Source organism: Poecile atricapillus, chromosome 5 (genome assembly GCF_030490865.1).
Source record: "Poecile atricapillus isolate bPoeAtr1 chromosome 5, bPoeAtr1.hap1, whole genome shotgun sequence".
Taxonomy (NCBI): Eukaryota; Metazoa; Chordata; class Aves; order Passeriformes; family Paridae; genus Poecile; species Poecile atricapillus.
In genome coordinates this window covers 1,174,925-1,200,361 of record NC_081253.1, presented here as the reverse complement: position 1 = coordinate 1,200,361, position 25,437 = coordinate 1,174,925, and the positions used below count along the sequence as shown (strand labels likewise).

Sequence of the window (25,437 nt, the reverse complement as noted above, 5' to 3'; positions counted from 1 at the left end):
CAAACATTCCCAGGGATCAGTGTGGGATCTTCCCAAACATCCCCAGGGAATCATGTAGGATTCTGTGGGATCCGTGTGGGATCTGTGTGGGATCCTGTGGGATCCTGTGGGATCCTGTGGGATCCATGGGGTTGGGACAATCCCTGCCCACAGGGGGTGCGGTGGCCCCAGGGATTTCCTGGGGTGCTCCTCATGGGAATGATCCCATGGAGAAGCCAGGGCCTGGAGAAAGGAAGTTTTCCAAACCCTTTCCAGCGGATTGTTCCCGCTCCGGTGCCTCGGGGTGGCCCCCGGGACTGGGGGAATTCTGGGTTGGGTTTGGGGCGCTTTTCCAAGGAAGCCATTCCATGATTCCGTGATGGGAATTGGATCGTGGGTGTCACCTGTGCCCGTGTTCTGCAGCCCCGGGACACCTTCAGGAGGGACAATTCCCAAATCACCTTTAGGGATGACAATTCCCGGGTCACTTTCAGGGATAACAATTCCCCCCCGTGGAGTCTCCTCGCTGCCCAGAGCCCCTCAGCTCCCTCATCCCGTGGGAACATTTTGTTTTCCCGCTGGAAGAAAAAAGATGGGATTGATTCTAACGAGCCAAGGGAGTTCTGGCAGTTCCCACAGCCAGAGGAAAAGCTGGAAGGGCTCTTGGAACTGCAATTCCCGTTCGGAGCCTGGTTCTGTCCCTTCTCTGCAGGCGCGTGGGGGAAGCTCTGGCCTGGAGCTCTTCATGTCCCGGCTCTTGGCAGCTCCGCCGGGAAAGGCTTCACATCCCTCAATTCCTGCGGGAAAAATCCCATCCCTCAATTCCTGCGGGAAAAATCCCTTCCCTCAATTCCTGCGGGAAAAATCCCTTCCCTCAATTCCTGCGGGAAAAATCCCATCCCTCAATTCCTGCGGGAAAAATCCCATCCCTCAGTTCCTGCGGGAAAAATCCCATCCCTCAATTCCTGCGGGAAAAATCCCATCCCTCAGTTATGAGAGGAACAATTGGAGGAGGGGGGGCTCCAGTTCGCTCCTCCTGTGTCCCACACATCCCGATCCCACTCCTCATCCCAATCCCCCACATCCCAATCCCACTCCCCATCCCAATCCCACACATCCCGGCCCTGTTTCCCGACTCCCGGTGTCCCACTCGGCCCCGTATCCCGGAATGCGGAGCGGAGCCGGGATTGCCGGGAGAGCAGTGACACCTAGTGACACCGGGATACCGGGATACGGGCACAGGGATACCGGGATACAGACACGGGGATATCGGGATACAGACACGGGGATATCGGGATACGGGCACGGGGATACCGGGATACGGGCACAGGGATACCGGGATACGGGCACAGGGATACCGGGATACAGACACGGGGATATCGGGATAGGGATACTGGGATATCGGGATACAGGCACCGGCATACCGGAATACAGATACTGGGATATTGGGATATGAATACCGCGATACCAGGATACAGACACCGGGATATCGGGATACAGACACTGGGATATCGGGATACTGGGATACAGACACGGGGATAACAGGATACAAACACTGGGATACCGGGATACGGGCATCAGGACACCGGGATATGGGCACCGAGACACCGGGATATGGGCACTGGGACACCGAGACACCGGGATATGGACACCGGGACACTGGGACGCTGGGACGCTGGGATCCAGGGATTCAGGGATCCCGGGATCCAGGCAGCGGGACCCGGGAATGAGCCTGGGAACCGGGACCGGCACAGCCGCAGGCTCCGGGCAGCCCCTTCCCCACCGCTTCCCTTTTCCAAGGACACAAATCCCATTCCCGAAATCCCAGCAGCACCGCCCTGACTCGCTGTTCCCGCACAGCTCCGCTGCCTTCCTTCAGCTTCAGATTGCCGGGAATTCCAGGACTCACAGGCCGTGGAATGGTTTGGGATTGGGAGGGACTTTCAATCCCATCCCATTCCCCCCTTTCTATGGGCAGGGATCCATCCCACGGTCCCAGGCTGGCAGGGACCCCTCTCTGCGGGAACAATCCCGGGAATGCCGGATAAAAACCTGGGAATCTCCCCAGGGAAGTTTTAGAACCTTTGGGTTTTTCCCTATATTTTTTTTCCCTACATTTTCACTTTGGTTGTGATGGGAATCTGCTCTGAGCAGGGCAATGCACCCGAAATTTGGGAAGCTGGAATTTGGGAAAGGGTTGTGCCAGGATCCCTTTCATCCCGGGATCCAGCTGGGAATCCCTGGTGCCGGCAGGGCCAGCAGCCCATTCCAGGATCCTCCTTTTTTTGGGATATAAAAATTCCCCCTTGCTCCTGCTCCAGGAACGGGATAAGCAGGAATGAAAGGGTGGAAAACAATCCCATGGATCGGTGGGATGTGCAGCTGCTGAGCCACTCCAGAGGCCATGGAGAGATTCCAGGGGCTGGGAATGTTCCCCTGGAGAAGGGAAGGATCCAGGGAGAGCTCAGAGCCCCTTGCAGGGCCTGAAGGGGCTCCAGGAGAGCTGGAGAGGGACTGGGGACAAGGGATGGAGGGACAGGAGCCAGGGAATGGCTCCCAGTGCCAGAGGGCAGGGATGGATGGGATATTGGGAATTGGGAATTCCTGGCTGGGATGGAATCCCCAGAGCAGCTGTGGCTGCCCCTGGATCCTGGCAGTGCCTCAGGCCAGGCTGGAACACCCTGGGATGGTGGGAGCTGTCCCTGGATGGATTGGGATGGGATTTAATGCCCTTTCCAACCCCAGCCATTCCGGGATTTATCCATGGATCCAGAAACGCTCCTGTCCGGGCACTTTTCCTCGCTCCTCCTGCACAGAGGGATGAGCAGCTTTTCCCCTTGGATTTTCTTTCCCAGAGAGTGAATTTCCCTCAGAAAAAGTCAGGAAATTCCACCCAAATGCCGACAGGAGAGGTGGGGCTGAGGGGTGGGAATCCAGCACAGCCCTTGGGATGGGGAAGGGACCCTCGGGATGGGGACCCTGCTCTGGTGTGGGTCTGGAATCAAGAGATGGCTCCAGCAGCCATTCCTGCTTTCCCTACTGCCCTCGGCATTCCCTGGGCTTCCCTCGGCCCCTCCAGCCTCCCCCTGCTCCCCTCGGCACCCCATCCCACATTTCCCCATCCCACATTTCCCCATCCCACATTTCCCCATCCCACTTTCCCCATCCCACATCCTCCCGCACCCCTCTCTCCTCAGCCCTCCCTCCCTCCCGCACCTCTCTGCTCTCCTCCTCCGCGCTTCCCACATTCTCCCACCCCTCTCAGCATCCCAGCCTCGCCCCGCTCCCCTCGGCATCCCATCCCGATCCCCATTCCCCGACCCCATCCCATCCCATCCCGATCCCCATTCCCCGATCCCATCCCATCCCATCCCATCCCGATCCCCATTCCCCGATCCCATCCCCGATCCCACTCCCTATCCCGATCCCATCCCCGATCCCATTCCCTATCCCGATCCCATTTCCCGATCCCATTCCCTGTCCCGATCCCATCCCCGATCCCATTTCCCGATCCCATTTCCCGATCCCATCCCCTCCTCCCGCTCCCGCGCCGCCTCCGCCCCTTCCCTCCCTGCGCGATTCGCGAGGCCGGAGCCGCCCCCGGCACCTGCCCGGCCCTTCCTCCCTCCCTCCCTCCATCCTCATCCCGCCCTCTCCCATCCCTCTCCCATCCTCATCCCATCCTCATCCCATCCTCTCCCCATCCTCTCCCCATCCTCTCCGGTCCCTGCCGGTGCCGGTGCCGGTGCCGGTGCCGGTGCCGGTGCCGGGTCCGGGCCGCAGCACCGCGGCCATTGCGGGGCCGCTCCCGCCGCTCTCCCCGCTCAGCCCCGGCCATGAGGAGGAGGAGGAGGAGGGCGGCGGCTCCGCGCTCAGCCCCCAGGCCCTGCTGATCCTCCCGGGCCCTGCTGAGATCCCCGGACCGCTCTGACCCCCCCGGACCCTGCTGAGCCCCCCGGACCCTGCTGAGCCCCCCTCACTGCCCTGAGCCCCCCGGAACCCCCTGATCCCCCCGGACCCTGCTGAGATCCCCGGAACCCCCTGATCCCCCCGGACCCTGCTGATCCCCCCGGACCCTGCTGATCCCCCCGGACCCTGCTGATCCCCCCGGGCTGACGCTCTTGATCCCCCCGGCTCCCGGCTCCGAGCTCGGGGCTCCGCCGCAGGTGAGGCCGGGGGTTCGTGCCGGGCTCCCCCCGCTCCTCCAGCACCGGCTCCCTGATCCCGAGGGATCCCCCGCTCCCGGCTCCCCCATCCCGAGGGATCCCCCGCTCCCGGCTCCCCCATCCCGAGGGATCCCCCGCTCCCGGCTCCCCCATCCCGAGGGATCCCCCGCTCCCGGCTCCCTCATCCCGAGGGATCCCCCGCTCCCGGCTCTGCTGCCCTGCGCTCCCCCCGTTTCTCTCCCTGATCCCGCCTTTCCAGGGAGCTTTGCTTAATCCGGGCTCAGCCGGGCCGGGCCAGCGATGTGAGACCGGCCCCGGCCCAATCCCGACCCAATCCCGGTCCAATCCCAACCCAATCCCGACCCAATCCCGGTCCAATCCCAACCCAAACCCGACCCAATCCCGGTCCAATCCCAACCCAAACCCGACCCAATCCCTTCCCCGGGATCTGCTCCGGAGCTCCCCAGGGAAGCGCCACCGGCTGGGCCGCGAGGGAGGATCCAAATATCCCTGGAAAACCGCACGCGGAGGCTGCTTATGGTAGGACGGAGCGGCTTTTTATCCCTCTCATCCATGGGTTTTCCTGGAATAGCGCTTTGGCCTCCCAGGATTCCCTGGAATAACGTTTTGAGTTGGGGGTTTCAACCGTAGGATTCCCTGGAATCGCGGTTGGGGCTGTCAGGATTCCCTGGAATCGCGGTTGGGGCTGTCAGGATTCCCTGGAAAAGCGTTTGGGGCTGTCAGGATTCCCTGGAATCGCGTTTGGGGCTATCAGGATTCCCTGGAATAGCGGTTTGGACTATCAGGATTCCCTGGAATAGCGGTTTGGACTATCAGGATTCCCTGGAATAGCGGTTTGGACTATCAGGATTCCCTGGAATAGCGGTTTGGGCCTCAAGGATTCCCTGGAATCGCGTCTGGGGCTTTTCCAGCCGCAGGTTTCCCTGGAATGATGTTCGGGGCTGGCATTCCCAGCCGCAGGTTTCCCTGGAAGCGCCTCAGCCTGGCTGCTTCCCGTTTTTCCCGGTGGTTTTTCCCAGCCCGGAGCGGGATCCACTGAATTTTTCAATGGAAATTCCCTTTAAATTACAGGAAAACAGGAATGCTGGAAACGGGATTTGGCACGGCTGTTAAAAACTGGGATTTTTCCCAGAAAATCCTAAATTTGGGATGCCAGCTGCTTTCCCAGGAACCGGATAAAATCCGCTTCCCAGCTGACGGAAAAATCGAGTTTATTTTCAAATTTTCCACGAGAAATGGAATCAGCCGGGATGAGGAAAGGGAAAAGAACCGGTCGGTTTCCGCTCTCGGGCGGAAAATAACGGCTGGAATTTATTGGGACGCTGGGAATAGCGGCAGGAAAGATTAACGAGGGATTAAAGCACGCCGGGAATGAGGGAGGCAAAGATTATTTTAACTCTTGGCTGCTGGGCTTTGAAGGGGAGACGAGGCCTTAAAACTTGAGGTTTTTTAGGTATTTTTAAGGTATTTTTGGGTTTTTTTGGGTTTTTTTTTTGGTATTTTTAAAGTATTTTTAAGGGTTTTTTTGTGATTTTTTGGGGTTTTTTTGAGGGGATTTTAAGATATTTTTAAGGCATTTTTAAGGTATTTTTGAGGTTTTTTTTGGCATTTAAAAAGTATTTTTAGGATATTCTTAAGGTATTCTTTAGGTATTTTTAAGGGGTATTTAAGGGTTTTTTGTGTTTTTTGGGGGGATTTTAAGATATTTTTAATGTATTTTTAAGGTATTTTTAAGGCATTTTTTAGGTATTTTTTGGTTTTTTTTTTATTTTTTGGGGCTTTTTTTTGTATTTTTGGGCATATTTTAGGTTTTTTTTTGGTGCTTAAAGGGTTTTTTAAGGTATTTTTTTAGTTATTCTTAAGGTATTTAAAGGGTATTTTTTAGGGTTTTTTTTACATTTTAAGGGTTTTTAAAGGTATTTTAAAGGGTTATTTTTGGGGTTTTTAAGGTATTTTTTGGAGTTTTTAAGGTCTTTTTTTTACATTTTTATGCCTTTTTTTAAGGGTTTTTTTTTGTGTTTTTAAGGTATTTTTTAAGTGTTTTTTGGTATTTTTTGGTACTTTTAAAAATTTCCTCTCATTTCCTCCTTAGGTGTTTTGTGTTAGCAATGAAGCCACGCTTTAGGAAAATACCAGTGTAAAAATCTGCTTTTCTTGTGTCAAAACCTCATTTTTTGGGTAAAAATCTGCTCTTCTTGTATCAAAACCTCATTTTTTGGAGTAAATTGAGTAAAACCCCTTTTATTGTGTAAAAATCTGCTTTTATTGTGAAAAAAAGTGATTTTCTTCTCTAAAAATCTGCTTTTTTGGGTAAAAATCTGCTTTTCTTGTGTCAAAACCTCATTTTTTTGGGATAAATTGAGTAAAACTTTAATTGTGTAAAATTCTGCTTTTCTTGGGAAAAAAAAAGTGATTTTCTTGTCTAAAAATCTGCTTTTTTTGGGTAAAAATCTGTTTTTTTAATGAAAAAATCTGGGTTATTTTTTTTTCCCAAACGAGACCAGGAGGTTCTGGGATTTTCTGTCTGTTCCCACCTTCTTCCCACCTGCTCCAGAAACAGCTCCTGGATTTTTGGGAATGAGAGATGCCGGAGCTCTTCCCACCATCTGCAGCCCCAGAACCGAATTCCGTAGGGAAAGTCGAGACTGAAACGTGGGAATGTGTGGAATGGGATGGAGTTACTTGCTCCGAATATTTCATGGAATTTTGGGGTTTGGAAAATGTGGGAATGTGGGAATCCAGCTGGTGGCTGATGGGAAAACGGCGGCTCACGAAGGAAAAGCGGAATTGCCTGGAAATACGGGATTGGGAATTTCTCCTTTGGTGTTTTTTAGTGTCAGAAAATTCCAGAGGGTTTTGTCCACCAGGTGAATCCAAGGAAAACTTTGCCTGGGAATGTGGGAGAATTGAGCTCCAGTGGCTGCGTTTTCACGGACACGGGAAAATCAAATTTTTCCTGTTTGATTTTTCAATCCCATGGAGCGAAATCCCGACAAATCCTCTTCCCTCAAAAACCAGGAGCTGGGGCAGAAATAACCCGGGAATGCACAGGGGAGATTCCTTTTGTGAGGATTGGAAGAATTCCTTGGTTGTTTTGAGGGATTTTGGTGCTCAGGAATTTGGGATCTTTCCTGATTCATGGCTGGGGAAAAGGGATGGAATTCTGCTCCGTGGATTCCTCAGATCCCAGAATCCTGGAATATCGGGAGGGCTCACTGATACAACCCCCAACAATCCCACCCTGGCCCCGACTTTCCTGGAGCTCCGGCAGCCTTGGGAATGTGGCCATTCCCAGATTTCCTGGAGCTCCGGCAGCCTTGGGAATGTGGCCATTCCCAGATTTCCTGGAGCTCCGGCAGCCTTGGGAATGTGTCCATTCCTGGATTTCCTGGAGCTCCGGCAACCTTGGGAATGTGGCCATTCCCGGATTTCCTGGAGCTCCGGCAGCCTTGGGAATGTGGCCATTCCTGGATTTCCTGGAGCTCCGGCAGCCTTGGGAATGTGGCCATTCCTGGATTTCCTGGAGCTCCGGCAGCCTTGGGAATGTGGCCATTCCCAGATTTCCTGGAGCTCCGGCAGCCTTGGGAATGTGTCCATTACCGGATTTCCTGGAGCTCCGGCAGCCTTGGGAATGTGTCCATTCCTGGATTTCCTGGAGCTCCGGCAGCCTTGGGAATGTGTCCATTCCCGGATTTCCTGGAGCTCTGGCAGCCTTGGGAATGTGGCCATTCCCGGATTTCCCACTCCTCGGCTCGTTCTGGCTCTCTCCAACATTTCCTTGTGCTGGAGGAGCTGGAAAACTCCTCCAGGCTGGAGATCCCAGCTCTGGAATGGGAACAAACAGCGGCAGCTTCCGGGCGGCCTCCACCAGGCTCTTCCAAAGGGGAGAAATCCTGGAATCTCCTTTTCTCCAGGAGAAATCCTGGAGGTTTGGGAATGGGAGGCGCCAGGCCTGGCTGGGAAGGAGGAATTTGGGAAGCTGGTGAGCAAAGGAATGGGAGGAGGATTTGGGGCTTCCAACATTTGGGAAAAGGAGATAATTCCCAACATTTTGGTTCTTCCAGAGGATCTGCGGCTGCTCCATCCCTGGAAGTGTCCGAGGCCGGGTTGGATGGGGCTCGGAGCAGCCTGGGATAGCGGGAGCTGTCCCTGCCCATGGATTAACCTCGCTTCCCAAACCACTCCACAGTTCTGTGCTATCCCAGGGAGATTTTGAGGATTTTTAGGAATTTTTATTTGCGTTATCCGCAGGATTCCAGCGCTTTGCACCAGCACAGCCCCAGGCCTTGAAAGGAGGGAATAAACCCAGGTAAACTCTTCCCAAATTTCCCACCGTTCCCAGGCTGAGCGGCTCCGGAGCTGCTGAGGATGGAATTGGGGAGGAGGAGCCGGGAATTCCGGGGCTGGAGCTGGGAATTTCGTGGCTGGAGCCTGAACAGAGCCCCCCCTGAGCCAGGACAGGTTTTCCTCCCGGGATCTGGGATGAGAGGAATTAACGAGGCTTTTCCACTTGAATTCCTGAGTCACGGGAATGAATTCCCAAGGGAAGAACGGGGCTATTAATAAATTTCAGGAGAGGAGAGAGGCGGAAAAAACGGAATTCTGAAAAGACAAAACGCTGACTAAAGGGACCCAAATTCCTCTTCTTTTATTTCCTTTTGTTTCCCCCTATTTTTATTCCTTACTAAATGTGCAAGAGCTTTCCTGGATTGATCTCTGAGTTTGACAGTTCTGGAATTAGAAGTTCTTCCTCATCCATGAATTAATGAGCTGCTCATGGAATAAAAGGATGGATTTTGGAGGGAGAATTTTATATCCAGATTTGCTTAGACCAGCGTGGCCCTAAAATCCAGTTTTAAACGGGGAAAAGGGGGAGTTTTCTCTTTTTTTGTGGTAGTAAATCCTGGGATGTGAGGAATAATCCTTTCATCTCTCGGAGGGAAAAGCTGGGAATTCTGCATGAGGATTCTGCCTTTTTTAGGTGGAGAAATGGATTTGTGAGTGGTTTCATTCCTGCTTGGGAATTTCTCGCGGTCCTGGCAGCCTCAAACCCTCCTCAAACTCAAAACCTGGGGAGGTTTTGCCCCCAGATTTCCTAAAAATTCCATAAAAAATTCCATTTAAAAATTCCATTTAAAAATTCCATTTAAAAATTCCATTAAAAATTCCATTTAAAAATTCCATTTAAAAATTCCATTAAAAATTCCATTTAAAAATTCCATTTAAAAATTCCATTAAAAATTCCATTACAAATTCCATTACAAATTCCATTAAAAATTCCAATTCCTCTGCTGCAGACAGGAGCATCCCCGAGTGCCAGGGGTCGCTTTAGCTTTTCCAGCAGGGATTTCCATCTGGAAGAGCTGCTCCTAAACCTCTGGAATTCTGCTGTCTGGGATCCGTGGCATTCCAGAGGCCATCCCAAGGATCCAATTCCAGCCCAAATCCCTTGAGTGGGAGAGGTGCTGGATTTGGGCTCTCACGGCAAACAGGAGATTCCCTGGAAAACGAACGGAAAGGCAGGAATTCAGCTCTGGAGCGGGAGGTGATTCCATGCATTTCCTGTCTCTGGGATGTGCCTCACTCCGAAGGTTTTCCATGGAAATAAAACTCCAAGGCCAAGGCACTTTGCCACCCCCTCCTCGGGGAGTTTTTCCCTCGGTGCTTCCCGAGGGATGTCGGGAAGAGGAGGGAGTTGTTCCCAGGAATTGGGGACGGCTGGGAGAGGTCTGGTTCTCCGTTCGGTCGGAGCAGCAGCACAAATGGCCACAGATTCCCGGGAATATTTTGGATTCCGTTTCCATGGCTGAGCTGTGATCCCCTGGGAGAGCCAGTGTGGATTTTGGGATGATTTTATTCCTCTCCCTCCGTCCTTCTGCTGTGACCAGAGCATGGGAAGTTCCCTCGTTGTGGGAATGGATTCCTGGATGCTCCCTGGGAGCCCCTTGGAGCACGGAAAACAAATCCCTGGAGCGATCCCGAAGCTGGGCTCCCCATCCTGGACAAACGGGGCAGCCTGGCTGGGGATCCATCCCATAAAAATGGGAATGTTTATGTCGGGAACAAGGCTTCCCTGGTAATAATGTGGATTTTGGAGCCTTCCTTACCCCAGCAGTGGGATGTGGGCAGGGTTTGGTATTCCCGGGAATGTGGGTGGCCAGGAGAAGCTGGAGTCTGAGGTCACACCGAGGTTGGGGTAATCCTGGGGTTAATGAGGGATTGGGAATTGCGTGCCTGGGATGCAGCTGGATTTGGGAATTCGAAGAGTTCCCTGAATCAGTCAAAGATCCAGGTGAGAAACTGGACAATTCCTCTGGGTTTTTTTGGGGATTTTCTTTGGGAATTTCCATCCCCGGGTTATTCCTGTCCTGATGAGGATTAGGACACTTCATCCGTCACGAGCCCGAGGAGGGACGGAGGATTAAAGGAGCAGCTCAGGGCTCTGCTGAGCTGGATTTCCAGGAAGTGCCCATTTGGGAATGAAGGGCTTTGACCTCCTGGAATGAGGCCAGGAAGGCTGGGAGATCTGGGAATGTTCCCCTGGAGAAGGGAAGGATCCAGGGAGAGCTGGGAATGTTCTCCTGGAGAAGGGAAGGATCCAGGGAGAGCTGGGAATGTTCCCCTGGAGAAGGGAAGGATCCAGGGAGAGCTGGGAATGTTCCCCTGGAGAAGGGAAGGATCCAGGGAGAGCTGGGAATGTTCCCCTGGAGAAGGGAAGGATCCAGGGAGAGCTCAGAGCCCCTTGCAGGGCCTGAAGGGGCTCCAGGAGAGCTGGAGAGGGACTGGGGACAAGGGATGGAGGGACAGGAGCCAGGGAATGGCTCCCAGTGCCAGAGGGCAGGGATGGATGGGACACTGGGAATTGGGAATTTCTGGCTGGGCTGGATCCCTGGAAGTGCTCCAGGCCGGTCTGGAGCAGCCTGGGATGGTGGGAGCTGTCCCTGGGGGTGGAATGGGATAATCCTTCATGTCCCTTCCCACCCAAACCAGTCTGGAATTCCGCAATTCCCCAAAGTTCCGCTGAGTTTCTTCTGAAATCACCTCAATTTCCCACCCCGTGCTGCTGCAGTTTCCACATTTTCAGCCCAGAAAAAAAGCCAGAAATTATCCCAAATTTCACTAAGGAATGAAATTCCTGGCCCTGGTGGGCAAATACAGCTCAAGAGTTGGGAATTTTGTCGTATCCATGTTTATTTCCCTTGCAGGGATCTTGGGAACGGGAATGAAGAGGTTTTTGGGGAGTGGTGATGGATTCTGAGCCTTTGAGGCTCAGGAGATTCAGCTCAGGGCATGGCCTGGCTGTGGGGAGAGACAGTGGCTGGGGGGTTCCAGGAAGAATTCCTGAACAATCGGTTTATATCCGCAGAAAACTCGGAATTTTTAATCCAGGGAAAAGGCAAATCAAGGATTGGAATCGGGAATTGTCGTTCCCTTGGATTCGCAGCCTCCGGAATTCCCGCCCACAGCATTGGGTGGGGTCACTTCTAGGATTCCTCCTTTTTCCTCCTGTTTCCTGTTCCCAAATCCTGCTTTTACTGCAGGGTTTGGGGCAGGAATTTCCCTGTGCTTTGCTGCAGGATCATGGGGTAAAATTGGCTTTATTCCAGGAAGTGGGAGCTCAGAACCTCGGGATTTTTCCCTTCCTCCTCTTCCTGCAAACCTTGTGAGGCTGAGTTTCAGTTACATCTTATTTTTTTAATTTTTTTTTTGGAATCTTCTTCCTTTTGGAGGTTTGGAGGAGGGGATTTTATGGAATCACAGAATCCTGGGATGCTTTGGGGTGGAAGTGACCTTAAATCTCATCCCATATTCCCAGGGAATCCTTCCCAAGCCCTTCCGACCTTGGGCACTTCCCAGGATGGATCATCCACAGTTTTGCTGGGAAATTTGTTTTTTCCTTCCTCATTTCTTTTTCCTACAATGAAACCATTCCCGTTTGCACATTCCCGTGCAAATGGAATGTGTTATCCCGGACCAGCAATTCCTGGAATTTTAAATCAGCTCCCTGGGAATCCCTCAGCAGGAAGAGCCATTGGTTGATATTTGGGACAGATGGAAATTGTTATCAACGAGGAGCTGGTGCAGAAATGCTGCCAGAATAATTAAATAAATCATTTATTGAATTGATTTCCATCCTTGGCTCGGGTGAGCACCAATTAAAATGGGATGGAAAAGGGAAAGAGAATTCCTCACTTGGGAATGAGGAGCTGAGCAGGGGAGGATAAGGAAGTTGAAATGTGGATAAAACCGAGGAGGGGTTTTTAATTGGAAGGAATTTCTTTGTGTTTTAGGAAACACGGAAAAGTGATGGGACTTTCTTCTCCTTTTCTTTCCCAGGCACTTGGAAAATTATCCAGCGGTTCAGTGCTGAGGGAATTCTGTGGGAGCATGGCTGGGGCAGGACTTGGAGTCTGGAATGCAGGCGCTGATGGTGAGTGGGAGGCGTTAATTCGTTAATTACAGACCTATAATTACAGATCACAGCCAGGGCAGAGATCAAGGAAAGGTTTGGGTGGGAAGGGACATTAAATCCCATCCCAGTCCTCCAGAGACACCTCCCACCATCCCAGGCTGCTCCAAATCCCAAATCCAGCCTGGCCTTGGGCACTTCCAGGGATCCAGGGGCAGCCACAGCTGCTCTGGGAATTCCATCCCAGCCCAGGAATTCCCAATTCCCAATATCCCACCCATCCCTGCCCTCTGGCACTGGGAGCCATTCCCTGGCTCCTGTCCCTCCATCCCTTGTCCCCAGTCCCTCTCCAGCTCTCCTGGAGCCCCTTCAGGCCCTGCAAGGGGCTCTGAGCTCTCCCTGGATCCTTCCCTTCTCCAGGGGAACATTCCCAGCTCTCCCTGGATCCTTCCCTTCTCCAGGGGAACATTCCCAGCTCTCCCTGGATCCTTCCCTTCTCCAGGGGAACATTCCCAGCTCTCCCTGGATCCTTCCCTTCTCCAGGGGAACATTCCCAGCTCTCCCAGCCTGGCTCCACCCTTTGGAGAGGCCTCACCTTTAGCTTTGTTTTCCAAACTCCCTATTTGGGGCAGGAGCCCAAATCCATGGATCAGTGACTGCCGTGCCCTTTTCCAAGGAATCTTTGTCAGTCACGATGTGGAGCCTGAAACATTTTGGCAGGAGAAAAACTGGAGAAAATGAAAGTGGTTCCCTGAGGAGAGCGGATGTTTGGGTATCAAACAGTGCCTGATGGAAGGATGAACTCCCCCGAATCCATGAAAATCCGCTTTTCCTGTGCCCGCAGCGGGATGCTCCTCCCTGCCTCCCTGCTGGATCCGTGCCGTGGGGCTGTGATCCCGCCGCGCTCCCAGGAGCCATGAGGAGGTTTGGCTACTGCCGGGTGGTGCTGGCCACGTCCCTGCTCTGGGTGCTGCTGGACGTCTTCCTGCTGCTCTACTTCAGCGAGTGCAACAAGTGCGACCGGCCCAAGGAGCGCTCCCTGCTCCCGGCGCTGCGCGGTGAGCGCCCAGCCCGCCATTCCTCATCCCTGGCCTCCCGTCTGTGCCTCTGCCCAGCAGAGGAAATCCCGGGATCTGCTGCTGTTGGTGCTGTCTGAGTTTGTGTTTGTGGTTTAGGGAATGGTTGGGGTTGGAAGGGACCGTAAATCCCATTCCATGGGCAGGGAAAGCTCCCGCTATCCCAGGGGGCCCCAAGCCCCGTCCAGCCTGGCCTGGGGCATTCCAGGGGTCCAGGAAATTCTCTGTGAGGGTGTCCAGAGAAGCTGTGGCTGCCCTGGATCAATGGAAGTGGCCAAGGCTGGCTTGGACAGGGCTTGGAGCAGCCTAGGATAGCGGGAAGGACTGAATCCAGGGGGTTCAATCATCTTGGAATAAAACTGGATGTTCTTGGATCCAGAGGGGGATAAAAGCTCCCAGCGGAGCAGGGAAAACAGGGGTTGGATTTCCAGCATTCCTTGTGGAAAAGCAGAAGTTCCCTGAAGGATAAATCCAATTCCCAGGTGCTCAAAGCAGCTCCTGCTGTTCCGTTTTCCAGCCGTTATTTCCCGGAGCCAGGAGGGCCCGGGGGAGATGGGCAGGGCCGTGCTCATCCCCAAGGAGGAGCAGGAGAAGATGAAGGAGCTGTTCAAGATCAACCAGTTCAACCTCCTGGCCAGCGACCGCATCGCCCTCAACCGCAGCCTGCCCGACGTGCGGCTGGACGGGTGAGATCCTGGGAATCCTGGGGATTGGGATGGGACGGGAGCTTAAATCTCATCCTGGGAATCTGAGGGATTGGGATGGGATGGGATGGGCTGGGAGCTTAAATCCCATCCTGGGAATCCAGGGGATTGGGATGGGATGGGATGGGATGGGATGGGATGGGATGGGATGGGATGGGATGGGATGGGATGGGATGGGATGGGCTGGGAGCTTAAATCCCATCCTGGGAATCCTGGGGATTGGGATGGGACGGGAGTTTAAATCCCATCCCGGGAGTGCTGGGTCATGGGATGGGCTGGGAGTTAAAATTCCATCCTGGGAATGCTGGGGATTGGGATGGGATGGGCTGGAAGTTAAAAGCTCATCCATCCCAGCCCTGCGATGGCAGGGACCCCTCCCACCATCCCAGGCTGCTCCAGCCTGGCCTTGGGCACTGACAGGGATCCAGGGGCAGCCACAGCTGCTCTGGGAATTCCATCCCAGCTCCTCCCCACCCTCCCAGCCAGGAGTTCCCAATTCCCAATATCCCATCCATCCCTGCCCTCTGGCACTGGGAGCCATTCCCTGTGTCCTGTCCCTCCATCCCTTGTCCCCAGTCCCTCTCCAGCTCTCCTGGAGCCCCTTCAGGCCCTGCAAGGGGCTCTGAGCTCTCCCTGGATCCTTCCCTTCTCCAGGGGAACATTCCCAGCTCTCCCTGGATCCTTCCCTTCTCCAGGGGAACATTCCCAGCTCTCCCTGGATCCTTCCCTTCTCCAGGGGAACATTCCCAGCTCTCCCTGGATCCTTCCCTTCTCCAGGAGAACATTCCCAGCTCTCCCTGGATCCTTCCCTTCTCCAGGGGAACATTCCCAGCTCTCCCAGCCGGGCTCCAGAGTCAATGGCATTCCGTGGGAATGGGATTCCTCATCAGGATCCCACAGATTCCCCATCCCGTTGCTGTATCCGAGCAGGACTGGCTCCCCTGCTATCCCTGTCCCAGGACTGGTGGTTTCATTCCAGCTGATCCATGGAATTTCATTTTCTTCCCGTTCCATCCTGAGTTTTCTCTCAGGGAATGTCCCTGGATTTCCGGGGTCCTGTTGGAAATGGCCAGGCTGGGGATTTTATTCAGAGCCAGCTCTAATTGGGAGCTATTGATTAAACCTTAAACCCAGCTTAACTCACCAGGGAAAGGCCTCGTTTCATTCCCAAGGATTTTCTCCAGCGAGGGCAGAAATCCATCCTCAATCTTTTCTGGATGAGTGAGGCTCCAAGTGCCGTTCCATGGATTGCTGGAGCATCCTAATTGGATTTTTTCCTGGAGATTGAGGCTGGAATTGGCTCCTGGCTGTGGGAACATCCGGGGCTGAGCAGAAACATTGGGATTTCTGGAACAGCAGCCGGGGATAAATGAGGAGCTGGAATTTTGTGGCGATTCTCCAAAGAAAAAAACACTGGGATGTGATCCTGGATGGGGGAAAGGAGCAGTGCAGGGCTGGCCGTGGATCTGTGGGAAAACTCCCTTTAACTGGGAAAATCCTTCCCTCAGAACTCTTGATTGGGTTTTTAGGCGAGACCAAAATTTGTTGTTCCTGAAATTCAGCCCTCAGGGGAGGGAAAATTGGTTTATTTTGGGGTGGCCACACCTGATCCATTTGTTCTGCACCAGGACCTCTTGGATTTGGGGTTTTTCCAGCTCTAAGTCGTGGTGGATAAAAAATTCCTTCCTCAGAGGGCGGGGAGATCCCAGCACAGCTTTCCCAGGAAAACTGAGGCTGCCCCTGGATCTCTGGAATGTCCAAGGCCAGGTTGGAGCATCCTGGGACAGTGGGAGGGGCCCATGGCAGGGCTGGGATGGGATTTAAGGTCCCTTCCATCCCAACCCATCCTGGGATTCTCCGATTCCATGGACGAGTGATGGCAATGCCAGCATTCCTCTCACTCCATGGAATACCCGTAAGGACTGGAATGCTTTTCATGGGCATGGACACACTTGGATGGTTGAAGTTCTCCTTTATTCCGAGAATATCTGAAAATTTCCCTTCCAGAAGCACAATCCTTGCTCTCCCTTCCATGTTTTCCACGTGGGCTGCAGCTGCCTTCGGAGCAGCCGTTTGGATCGGGAGATATAATTGGAAAAGAGGAGCTGTCAGCTCCTTAATTAGTGTGAAAATCATGGAAAACAGATTTTCCTCCCTGGCAGCCTCAGAGGGGCCCCCAAGACATCCCCGGATGGAGGAGAAAACAGATTTTATTTAAGGAAAATTGTTCCAAAGGGGATTTTTTTTTTAAATTTCTTTTATTCCTGGTTTCAAGGGGCTTGGAATTGCAGGAAATGCTGGAGCAGTGTGGATAAAAGCCCAGATAAACTCCAGGGTTATTTTGCAGGGAATTTTTTTTCCAAGGATGAGTTTTCAGCCTGCCTTGTAAGGGCCCTCACCTCCTTCCCGTGATGTCTTCTCCCAGAGAATCTGCAGGAAATCTGGGATCCCACTTTTCCCACGGACCTGTGGAAATGGGGATTGGGAGGGGGATTTGAGGGCTTTTGATGGATTAACTTTGAAAAACCCATGGCAAGTTCCCATTTTTCATGGAGGTGCCCCACATTCCCGCTTTTCCCATAAATACCCCAAACAATGGAATGGTTTAAACTGTCAGGGTTTGGCCCTTGTGTGGGAACTTTGGGAAAACAGGCGGGATGTAAACATTCCAGGTGGATCAGTCCTGGATCAGCTCTGCTGCTCCTTGGCAGCTCATCCCAGGCTATTCCCTGCGTGCTCCAGACCTCCCTGGAGCCAAATCCACCTGGGAATGGCTGTCCCTAGAATTCCTGATTGAGCAGCGCGGGGCTGACGTCGGATCCGTGGGGTTGAGCCGGGTCCTTGCTGGGAATGTCAGGAATGGGAGAGGGAGAGGAGCCCCTTCTCCAGCCTGTCTCATGCTCAGAGCCGTTGGAATTCCAGGCTCTGGATCTCCGGTTTTCCCCTCATTTATTCCTTTGAACCACCTGGATGTGGCAGGTTCCCCTTGGAGCAGTGCCATGGCTGCTTCCAGGCCTCTTTTCCAGGCTGCCACATCCTCAGAGCCGTTGGAATTCCAACCTCTGGCTCTCCTCTTTGTTCCTTAATCCATCCCCATCATCCTGAACTCCCTGGATGTGGAACCTCCCCGTTGGAGCAGTGCCATGGCCCCTTTTCCATCCTGCCCCAGAGCTGTTGGAATTCCAGGCTCTGGATCTCCCCTTTCCCCCTCGGCTCATCATCCCCACCATCCCTGGACGCAGCCGCAGCGCCGCGGTTCCTTCCCAGCCCCTTCATCCATCCCGGAAAGACGCAGCTCTCCTTGGGGCCGCTCCTCCAGCTCCGTTTCCCGGCTGTTTTCGGGCAGGTGCAAGAGCAAGGTGTACCCGGAGGAGCTGCCCAACACCAGCGTGGTGATCGTGTTCCACAACGAGGCCTGGAGCACGCTGCTCCGCACCATCCACAGCGTCCTGGAGCGCTCCCCGCCGCGCCTGCTGGCCGAGATCGTCCTGGTGGATGATGCCAGCGAGAGAGGTGGGGCCGGGCCGCCCGCTCCCGTCCCACATTCCCGTCCCTTCCTTCCAGAGGGGAGGGCTGGGAGTGGGGAGAGGGGGGAGGAAGTCATGGAATGATTTTGGAATGGCCAGGATGGTTTGGCTTGGAGGAGAGCTTTAAAGGGCACCTGAGGCAGCTCCCACTGTCCCCGCGTCCATCCCGGCCTTGGGCACTGCCGGGGATCCAGGGACAGCCACAGCTGCTCTGGGAATTCCATTCCAGCTCCTCCCCACCCTCCCAGACAGGAATTCCCAATTCCCAATATCCCATCCATCCCTGCCCTCTGGCACTGGGAGCCATTCCCTGGCTCCTGTCCCTCCATCCCTTGTCCCCAGTCCCTCTCCAGCTCTCCTGGAGCCCCTTCAGGCCCTGGATCAGATCCAGCTCGGTGCAGTTGGTGTTCCTGGATAGGTCAATCCTTTCCTTCCTGTCTCTCCACCCTCCTCATCCCGTGTTTCAGATTTTCCTCAATATCCCCATTAAGTCAATCCCATGGAATTCCAGAGTGCTTTGGGTTGGAAGGGACCATCTCATTCCAGCTCTGCCTTTATTGCTGCTCTTCATGCCTCGTTTCCTTCACCCTTCACTTTTTTTTTTGCCTTTTCATTTCTGCTGTAACCCCAGACTTTAAAAAGCAAACTCTGCCTGTGGAACTGGGGCTCCCTGGAAAAGGAATCCCATCAAGTTCCTTAAATGGAATCACTGGAATGAGAAAGGATCCTGGGACAGCCCAGTGGCAAACTCAGCCTTGCAGCTGCTCCATCCTTCAGTTCTGCCCCATGGAGCATTAATTGAACCCTAATTACTGCCTGGATTTCCCTGCTCATTAATGATTCCCTGTGCCGGAAGGGTGGAGGAGGATTTGAGCCAAGTAATTCCCGTTTTTCCTAAAAGCATGCAAAGAGCTCCGATGGGGAAACCCATCCCCAAAAAAACCATTTTATTTTTGGATTGAACCAGCAGCAAATTGTCTTTGTTTTGTGGTTGCTGGTTAATTCCAAGGAACGGATTGTGCTTTATTTAAAATTCCCGAGAAGTGATCCTGGCCTCAGGGAATGGTTTTGGAAAGGCCCCCAAAGCCCAGCTCATTCCCACCCCCATGGGATGCTCCAGGCGGTTCCGTGAGCGCCTCGGAACGGAACCTCCCTAAAAATCCCGCTGGCCTTTGTCTCCCCCCAAACCCGGCAGAGTTCTTGAAGGCGTCCTTGGAGAATTACGTGAAAAAGCTGGAAGTGCCCGTCAAAATCCTGCGGATGGAGCAGCGGTCGGGGCTGATCCGGGCGCGGCTCCGAGGGGCAGCGGCTTCCCGGGGCCAGGTGATCACATTCCTGGATGCCCACTGCGAGTGCACCCTGGGCTGGCTGGAGCCTCTGCTGGCCAGGATCAAGGAGGACAGGTGAGGAATTCCCGGATCCAGGGACAGGGATCTGCTCCAGGCCCTTCCCTGCCTGCTGAAAAACAGGGACTGAAAGGATTCGCTGAGCTGGAATGAGGAAAATTTTAATTTTTTTTTTTATAAATATAAATATAAATATAAATATAAATATAAATATAAATATAAATATAAATATAAATATAAATATAAATATAAATATAAATATAAATATAAATATAAATATACATATAAATATAAATATACATATAAATATAAACATAAGTATACATATAAATATACATATAAACATACATATAAACATACATATACATATAAACATACATATAAATATACATATAGTACAAATATACATATAAATATACATATAGTACAAATATACATATAAATATACATATACATATAAATATAAATATAAATATACATATACATACAAATATACATACAAATACACATAAATATACATATAAACATACATATAAATATAAATATAGATATAGATATAGATATACATATAAACATACATATACATATAAATACATACTTTAATTAAAATAATTTATTTTTAAAATATATTTTTAATTTTTTTCATTAAGAATTATTTTTTTAAATTTAATTAATTAAAATTTCATGATTTAAAATTTTTATTTTTAAAATCTCATTCCTGAATAAATGTGGGAGCAGCTTGCCCAAGGTTCTGGATCGCTCCCATCCAAAGGAGGCTTTCTCCCTGGTTTTTACCAGGAACAGCTCCTCCCTCTGACCTCCTGAACTCATGGAAATTTGCACTTTTTTTTTTCCCTTCTCTTTTCTTTTTTTCTCACATAGTTTTTTCCCCTTTTTTCCTCCCCCTTTCCCTCCTTTTTTCCTTCTTCCCCTGCTCTCCCCCTTTTTTCCTTCCTTCTTTCCCTCCATTTCCCTCTTCTCCTCTCCCTCTTCCCCCTCCTTTTCCCCATTCTTCCCTTTTCCTCCCTTTCTCTTCTTCCTCCCCGTTCCTCCCTTTTCCCTTCTCCCTTTTTTTCCCCCTTTTCCCCCTTTCCCTATTTTACTGTTTTCCCTCTCCTTCCCCTCTTTGCTTTCCCTTCCCCCTTTTCCCTTCTCTTTTTCCCCTCCCATTCCCCCCTTTCCTCCCCCTCCTTCCCCTCCTTTCTCTCTCTCCTCCCTCACTTTATTTCCCCTTTTTCCTCCCAATTTCCCCTCCTTATCCCTCCCTCTTTTCCTTCCTTTTCCCTTTTCCCATCTTTCCCTCCCATTCCCACCTTTTCCCTTCTCATTTCCCCTCCCATTTCCCCCCTTCCCTCCCTCCCTTCCTCTTTTCCCCTCCTCCCTCATTTTATTCCCACCTCCTTTTCCCCCTTTCCCCCCCTTCCCCTCCACCTCCCCCCGTGCCCAAACACCCCCACAACCCCCAAATTCCTGGTGTTTTTCCGTTTTTCCCGCAGGAAAACCGTGGTGTGTCCCATCATCGACGTGATCAGCGATGACACCTTCGAGTACATGGCGGGCTCGGACATGACCTACGGGGGCTTCAACTGGAAGCTGAATTTCCGCTGGTATCCCGTGCCCCAGCGGGAGATGGACCGCAGGAAAGGGGACCGCACCCTGCCCGTCAGGTCAGTGCTCCCCTGCTCCCAGAAAATCCCTCCCCATTCCCAAAATTCCGCTGTGGGATCGGAGGCAGAATCGCGGGGCTGAACCCCAATCCCGGCGTCTCCTCGCTGCTGCAGCAAAGGGTGAAAAATGGGGAGAAATGTCATAAAATGGGGAGAAATGTCATAAAATGGGGAGGAATCTCATAAAATGGGGAGGAATGTCATAAAATGGGGAGAAATCTCATAAAATGGGGAGAAATGTCATAAAATGGGGAGAAATGTCATAAAATGGGGAGAAATGTCATAAAATGGGGAGAAATCTCATAAAATGGGGAGGAATGTCATAAAATGGGGAGAAATGTCATAAAATGGGGAGAAATGTCATAAAATGGGGAGGAATCTCATAAAATGGGGAGAAATCTCATAAAATGGGGAGAAATCTCATAAAATGGGGAGAAATCTCATAAAATGGGGAGGAATGTCATAAAATGGGGAGGAATGTCATAAAATGGGGAGAAAACTCATAAAATGGGGAGAAAACTCATAAAATGGGGAGAAATCTCATAAAATGGGGAGAAATCTCGTAAAATGGGGAGAAATCTCATAAAATGGGGAGAAATCTCATAAAATGGGGAGAAATGAAAGGAAGGGGGAAAAAAAGGGGGAAAGAAACAAAAAACTGGGAAAAAGGAATTAAAAAATGGGAGAAATGACCCAAAAGTGGGGAAATGGAGCTGGAGCAGGGCTGGGGAGGGGACAGGAGGTCACAGTTGGGCAAACTCCATCCCATCCTCTTCTCAACGTCCAGGAATTCCAAAGATTTCTGCCTGTTCAGCTCCAAGGCTCAGGAATTCCAAAGATTTCTCCCTGTTCAGCTCCCTCTGTGAATTTGCTGTGAACGGATTTTTATTCCCAGTTTTTCGGGATTTAAGGCAAATATTCCAAAGGATTTCTGAGCATTTTTGAGCTTTGAATCCCAGTGATTTGCACTGAACCCTATCCCATCCTCTTCCCAAAGCTCAGGAATTCCAAAGATTTCTGCCTGTTCAGCTCCCTCTGTGAATGGATTTTTATTCCCTTTTTTTTTTTTTTTTTTTTTTGGGAATTTAAGGCAGAGGCTCCAAAGGATTTCTGAGCATTTTTGAGCATGGAAGCCCAGTGATTTGCACTTAAATTCCTGGTTTATCGCTTGGAAAATGGGCTGGATGGGAAAAATGGATGCAGTGTGTCCTGACCTCTTCCATAGAATTGCTGGAATCACGGGGTGGAACAAAACCTCTTCCAAAATTGGAAATGGAGCTGAAAAGGGAACAAATGGAATAAATTCCTGGCCATGGGATGTTTGCTCAGCTCCAACAGCTGCCAGGGCTTCCTGCAAAATTCCAAAAGAGACCAGGAAAGGTTTCCTGAGTGGATGGAATGGATTGGAATGTGGGAAGTGGGAAGAATTCCAGTCCTGCAGGTGGAGGGAGGGGCAGCTCAGGGATCAGTCCAGGCGAGGAAGGGATGGAAGGGCAGGAAAAACCTTCTGAATTCGCTTCCCAAATTCCCATTTCTGTCCCTGATTGTCCTGGAGAGGCTGGAATCAGGGAAGGGCAGGCCTGGGGTTTGTTCCCAGGAAAATCCAGCAGGCTCTGGCTGTCACGGGAAGGAGTTTTGGAGCCAAGGGAATTTTTTCCTCCTGATCCAAAACCTCCTCCCCGGGCCAGCAGCTCTTGATTAAAGCTCAGGTGTGGATGGAAATTGGGAAAATTAATTTTTTAATTAATTAAGGGCTGAGCTCCGGCCCTCCCGAATCCATTCCAGGCACAGGGAATTTCCTAAGGAATTCAATCCCAATCCCTCTTCCCTTACCTTGAGATGGAGCAGGGCTCAAAATTAACCCCGGCTCAGACACGGAATCAGCTCTTAAAACTGAGAAAACAAAAATAACGGGATTTGTTTAATTCCTTTTCCTTTCCCATCAGTTTTCCGCTGGGATTTTGGGGAATTCTCTGGATAAAGAAGTTGGATAAGGGAGTTGGGAATCAAAGGGGGCAGAGGGACAAATATCACCGGTGCCACGGTTGTCACCACCAGCTGAGAGGGAAGGCTTGGTGCTTTAGGCTGGGCTAAATCCAAAATCTCAGGTTTTAGAGCTGGAATTTCAGCCTTTGGTGTCTGAGAATTCCAGAATCGTGGAATTATTCAGGCTGAGCTGGGAATTTCCCATTGCCAGGCTCAGCACAGCCCATTTTCATGGATATTTCCATGCTTTTCCCTCTGTTTTTGAAGCTCAAGGCACCGCAGGCTGGGATTAGAAATACTAAAAATACGGATTGAGGTCCAGGAAATGTTTTGTATAAATTAGGGATTGAGAGGGAAAATGCAGGATCAAATCCTAGGAAAAAACCAAAAAAAAACAGGTCAAAAAATATGGAAAATACAAGATGAAATATCAGGAATGTGTTAGGATCATGGAATTTCCTGAGCTGGAAGGGACCCACGAGGATCAATCCAAGCCCTGGCCCTGCAAGAGATCCCAAAAATCCCCCCCGTGCCTGGGAACATTTTCCAAATGAATTCTGGATATTATGGATATGATACTTATTATCTTGATATTATATTAATATCTTAATTATTAATAATTAAACTTGGAGTTGATTGCAGTTAATTGGCTCTGACGAGCGGCAGGGATTGATCTCGGTGCCGATCCCTAATTCCCAGATATATCCACAGCTTTAGTAGGATTTGGTGCTGGTGGAGCCCTTTGGATTCCTGGGATGGGATTTCCAAAGGATTCCTGGGATGGGATTCCTTGGGAAAAGCAGGATGAGGTGGTGGGAGCTCCAGGGCTGGAATCCCTTCCCCATCCCTCCTCCTCTCCCATCATGGAATCCAGGGATGGCTTTCCCGGGATGCAGAGAAGCTGGGATTGCTCCCGTGTTTTCTGTGTGGGAATGGGAAGCAGATGGTGCTTCCCAAATAAAGCAGGATCAGGCGATGATGAGAGTCAATCGCTGCAATTCCCAGGAGCTGTCAGCTGATCCCGCAGGGAACAGACGCAGAGCTGAGGAAAAAACTCATTTTTCCCCTTTAAAAACCACTTTAAGCCCCTTTATCTTCCTGATGCTTTGGTTTCCAGGGAGAGCTCTGCAGGTCTGGCTGTGTCCCATGGAATTCACATCCCAGGGAACATTCCCGTTATCCCAGGAGCTGCCTGGGGATTGGAGCAGGATCAGGGAATTTTCCAGCGTGAAACTGGGCACTGCCAGCTTGGTCAGGAGGGCTTTGGGAAGAGTTTGGAGTCCGGAGTCAAAGGACACCGGGATCCTGTGGAAGCTCAGTTTCATCCTTCCAAATTCCCTACAGGCTCAGTCTTGGGAAAAAATGGGGAATTTTGTGTCAGGCAGAGAGTGTCTCCATGCAGGGGAAGGAGGAAGGAGAAGATTTGGATTGGGAGGGACCTTAAATCCCATCCCAGTCCAGCAGGGACAGCTCCCACCATCCCAGGCTGCTCCAGCACTGCCAGGGATCCAGGGGCAGCCACAGCTGCTCTGGGAATTCCCAATTCCCAATATCCCATCCATCCCTGCCCTCTGGCACTGGGAGCCATTCCCTGGCTCCTGTCCCTCCATCCCTTGTCCCCAGTCCCTCTCCAGCTCTCCTGGAGCCCCTTCAGGCCCTGCAAGGGGCTCTGAGCTCTCCCTGGATCCTTCCCTTCTCCAGGGGAACATTCCCAGCTCTCCCTGGATCCTTCCCTTCTCCAGGGGAACATTCCCAGCTCTCCCTGGATCCTTCCCTTCTCCAGGAGAACATTCCCAGCTCTCCCTGGATCCTTCCCTTCTCCAGGGGAACATTCCCAGCCCGGCTCCAGCCCTGGAGCAGCTCCAGATCCTCCTCCTAGGGGTTGCTCCCCCAGATTCCGCAGGTTTGGTGCTCCAGGGATGAGCTGAGCTCCAGCCCCTTTGGCTGTGCTGGGACATCTCTGAGGAAATCTGGGATTTGGGATTGAGCTGTTCCTTCCCAAAGAAATCCCTGGGCTGGGTATTCCTGTGTCACGTAGGCTGGGATTTCTGGAAAACTGGGAGCAGCCGTTTCCAGGGAAATGTGGCCAAGGCCTAGGAGATTTCTCCTCCCTTCAGCAGCGATTTTCCTGCTCCTTCCACCCGTTCTGGGCTCCCTCTGGGGCAAAGCTGAGCCATGGAAATCCTCCCAAGCATTCCCAGCTGGATTTGAGCTGCTGCTCCCTCAGGAGACCCCAAATCCCCCCCTCACAGTTCTCCTGAAATAATCCATGGGAATGGGAGCAGCCCTGGAGTGAGGCTGGGCCTGAGTTCTGTGGATTTTGGGGAAGAGCACAAAAAATCCAGTCAAAATTTTTTGATATTTTTCCTTGGAGTGTGGCTGGGCCTGAAATTTACGGATTTGGGGGAAGAGCAGGAAAAATCCAGTTAAAATTATGTTTATTCCTCCCTGGAGTGAGGCTGGGCCTGATATCCATGGATTCTGGGGAAATGCAGGAAAAATCCAATCAAAATTGTTGTTATTTTTCCTTGGAGTGTGGCTGGGCCTGAAGTCCA

General features: G+C 51.7%; 1 protein-coding gene across 1 annotated transcript in view; it reads left to right on the top strand.

Annotated features, from left to right (window-relative positions):
• Positions 1-4,622: 4,622 nt before the first annotated feature.
• Positions 4,623-25,437, top strand: part of GALNT13 (polypeptide N-acetylgalactosaminyltransferase 13) — a 42,501-nt gene continuing 21,686 nt past the window's right edge. The window contains exons 1-7 of the mRNA XM_058839847.1: positions 4,623-4,685; positions 12,504-12,597; positions 13,421-13,634; positions 14,170-14,338; positions 17,703-17,869; positions 19,079-19,286; positions 20,726-20,896. Coding sequence (XP_058695830.1) covers positions 12,583-12,597; positions 13,421-13,634; positions 14,170-14,338; positions 17,703-17,869; positions 19,079-19,286; positions 20,726-20,896 — 944 coding nt within the window. The 5' untranslated portion in view covers positions 4,623-4,685; positions 12,504-12,582. The remainder of the gene's footprint in view (positions 4,686-12,503; positions 12,598-13,420; positions 13,635-14,169; positions 14,339-17,702; positions 17,870-19,078; positions 19,287-20,725; positions 20,897-25,437) is intronic.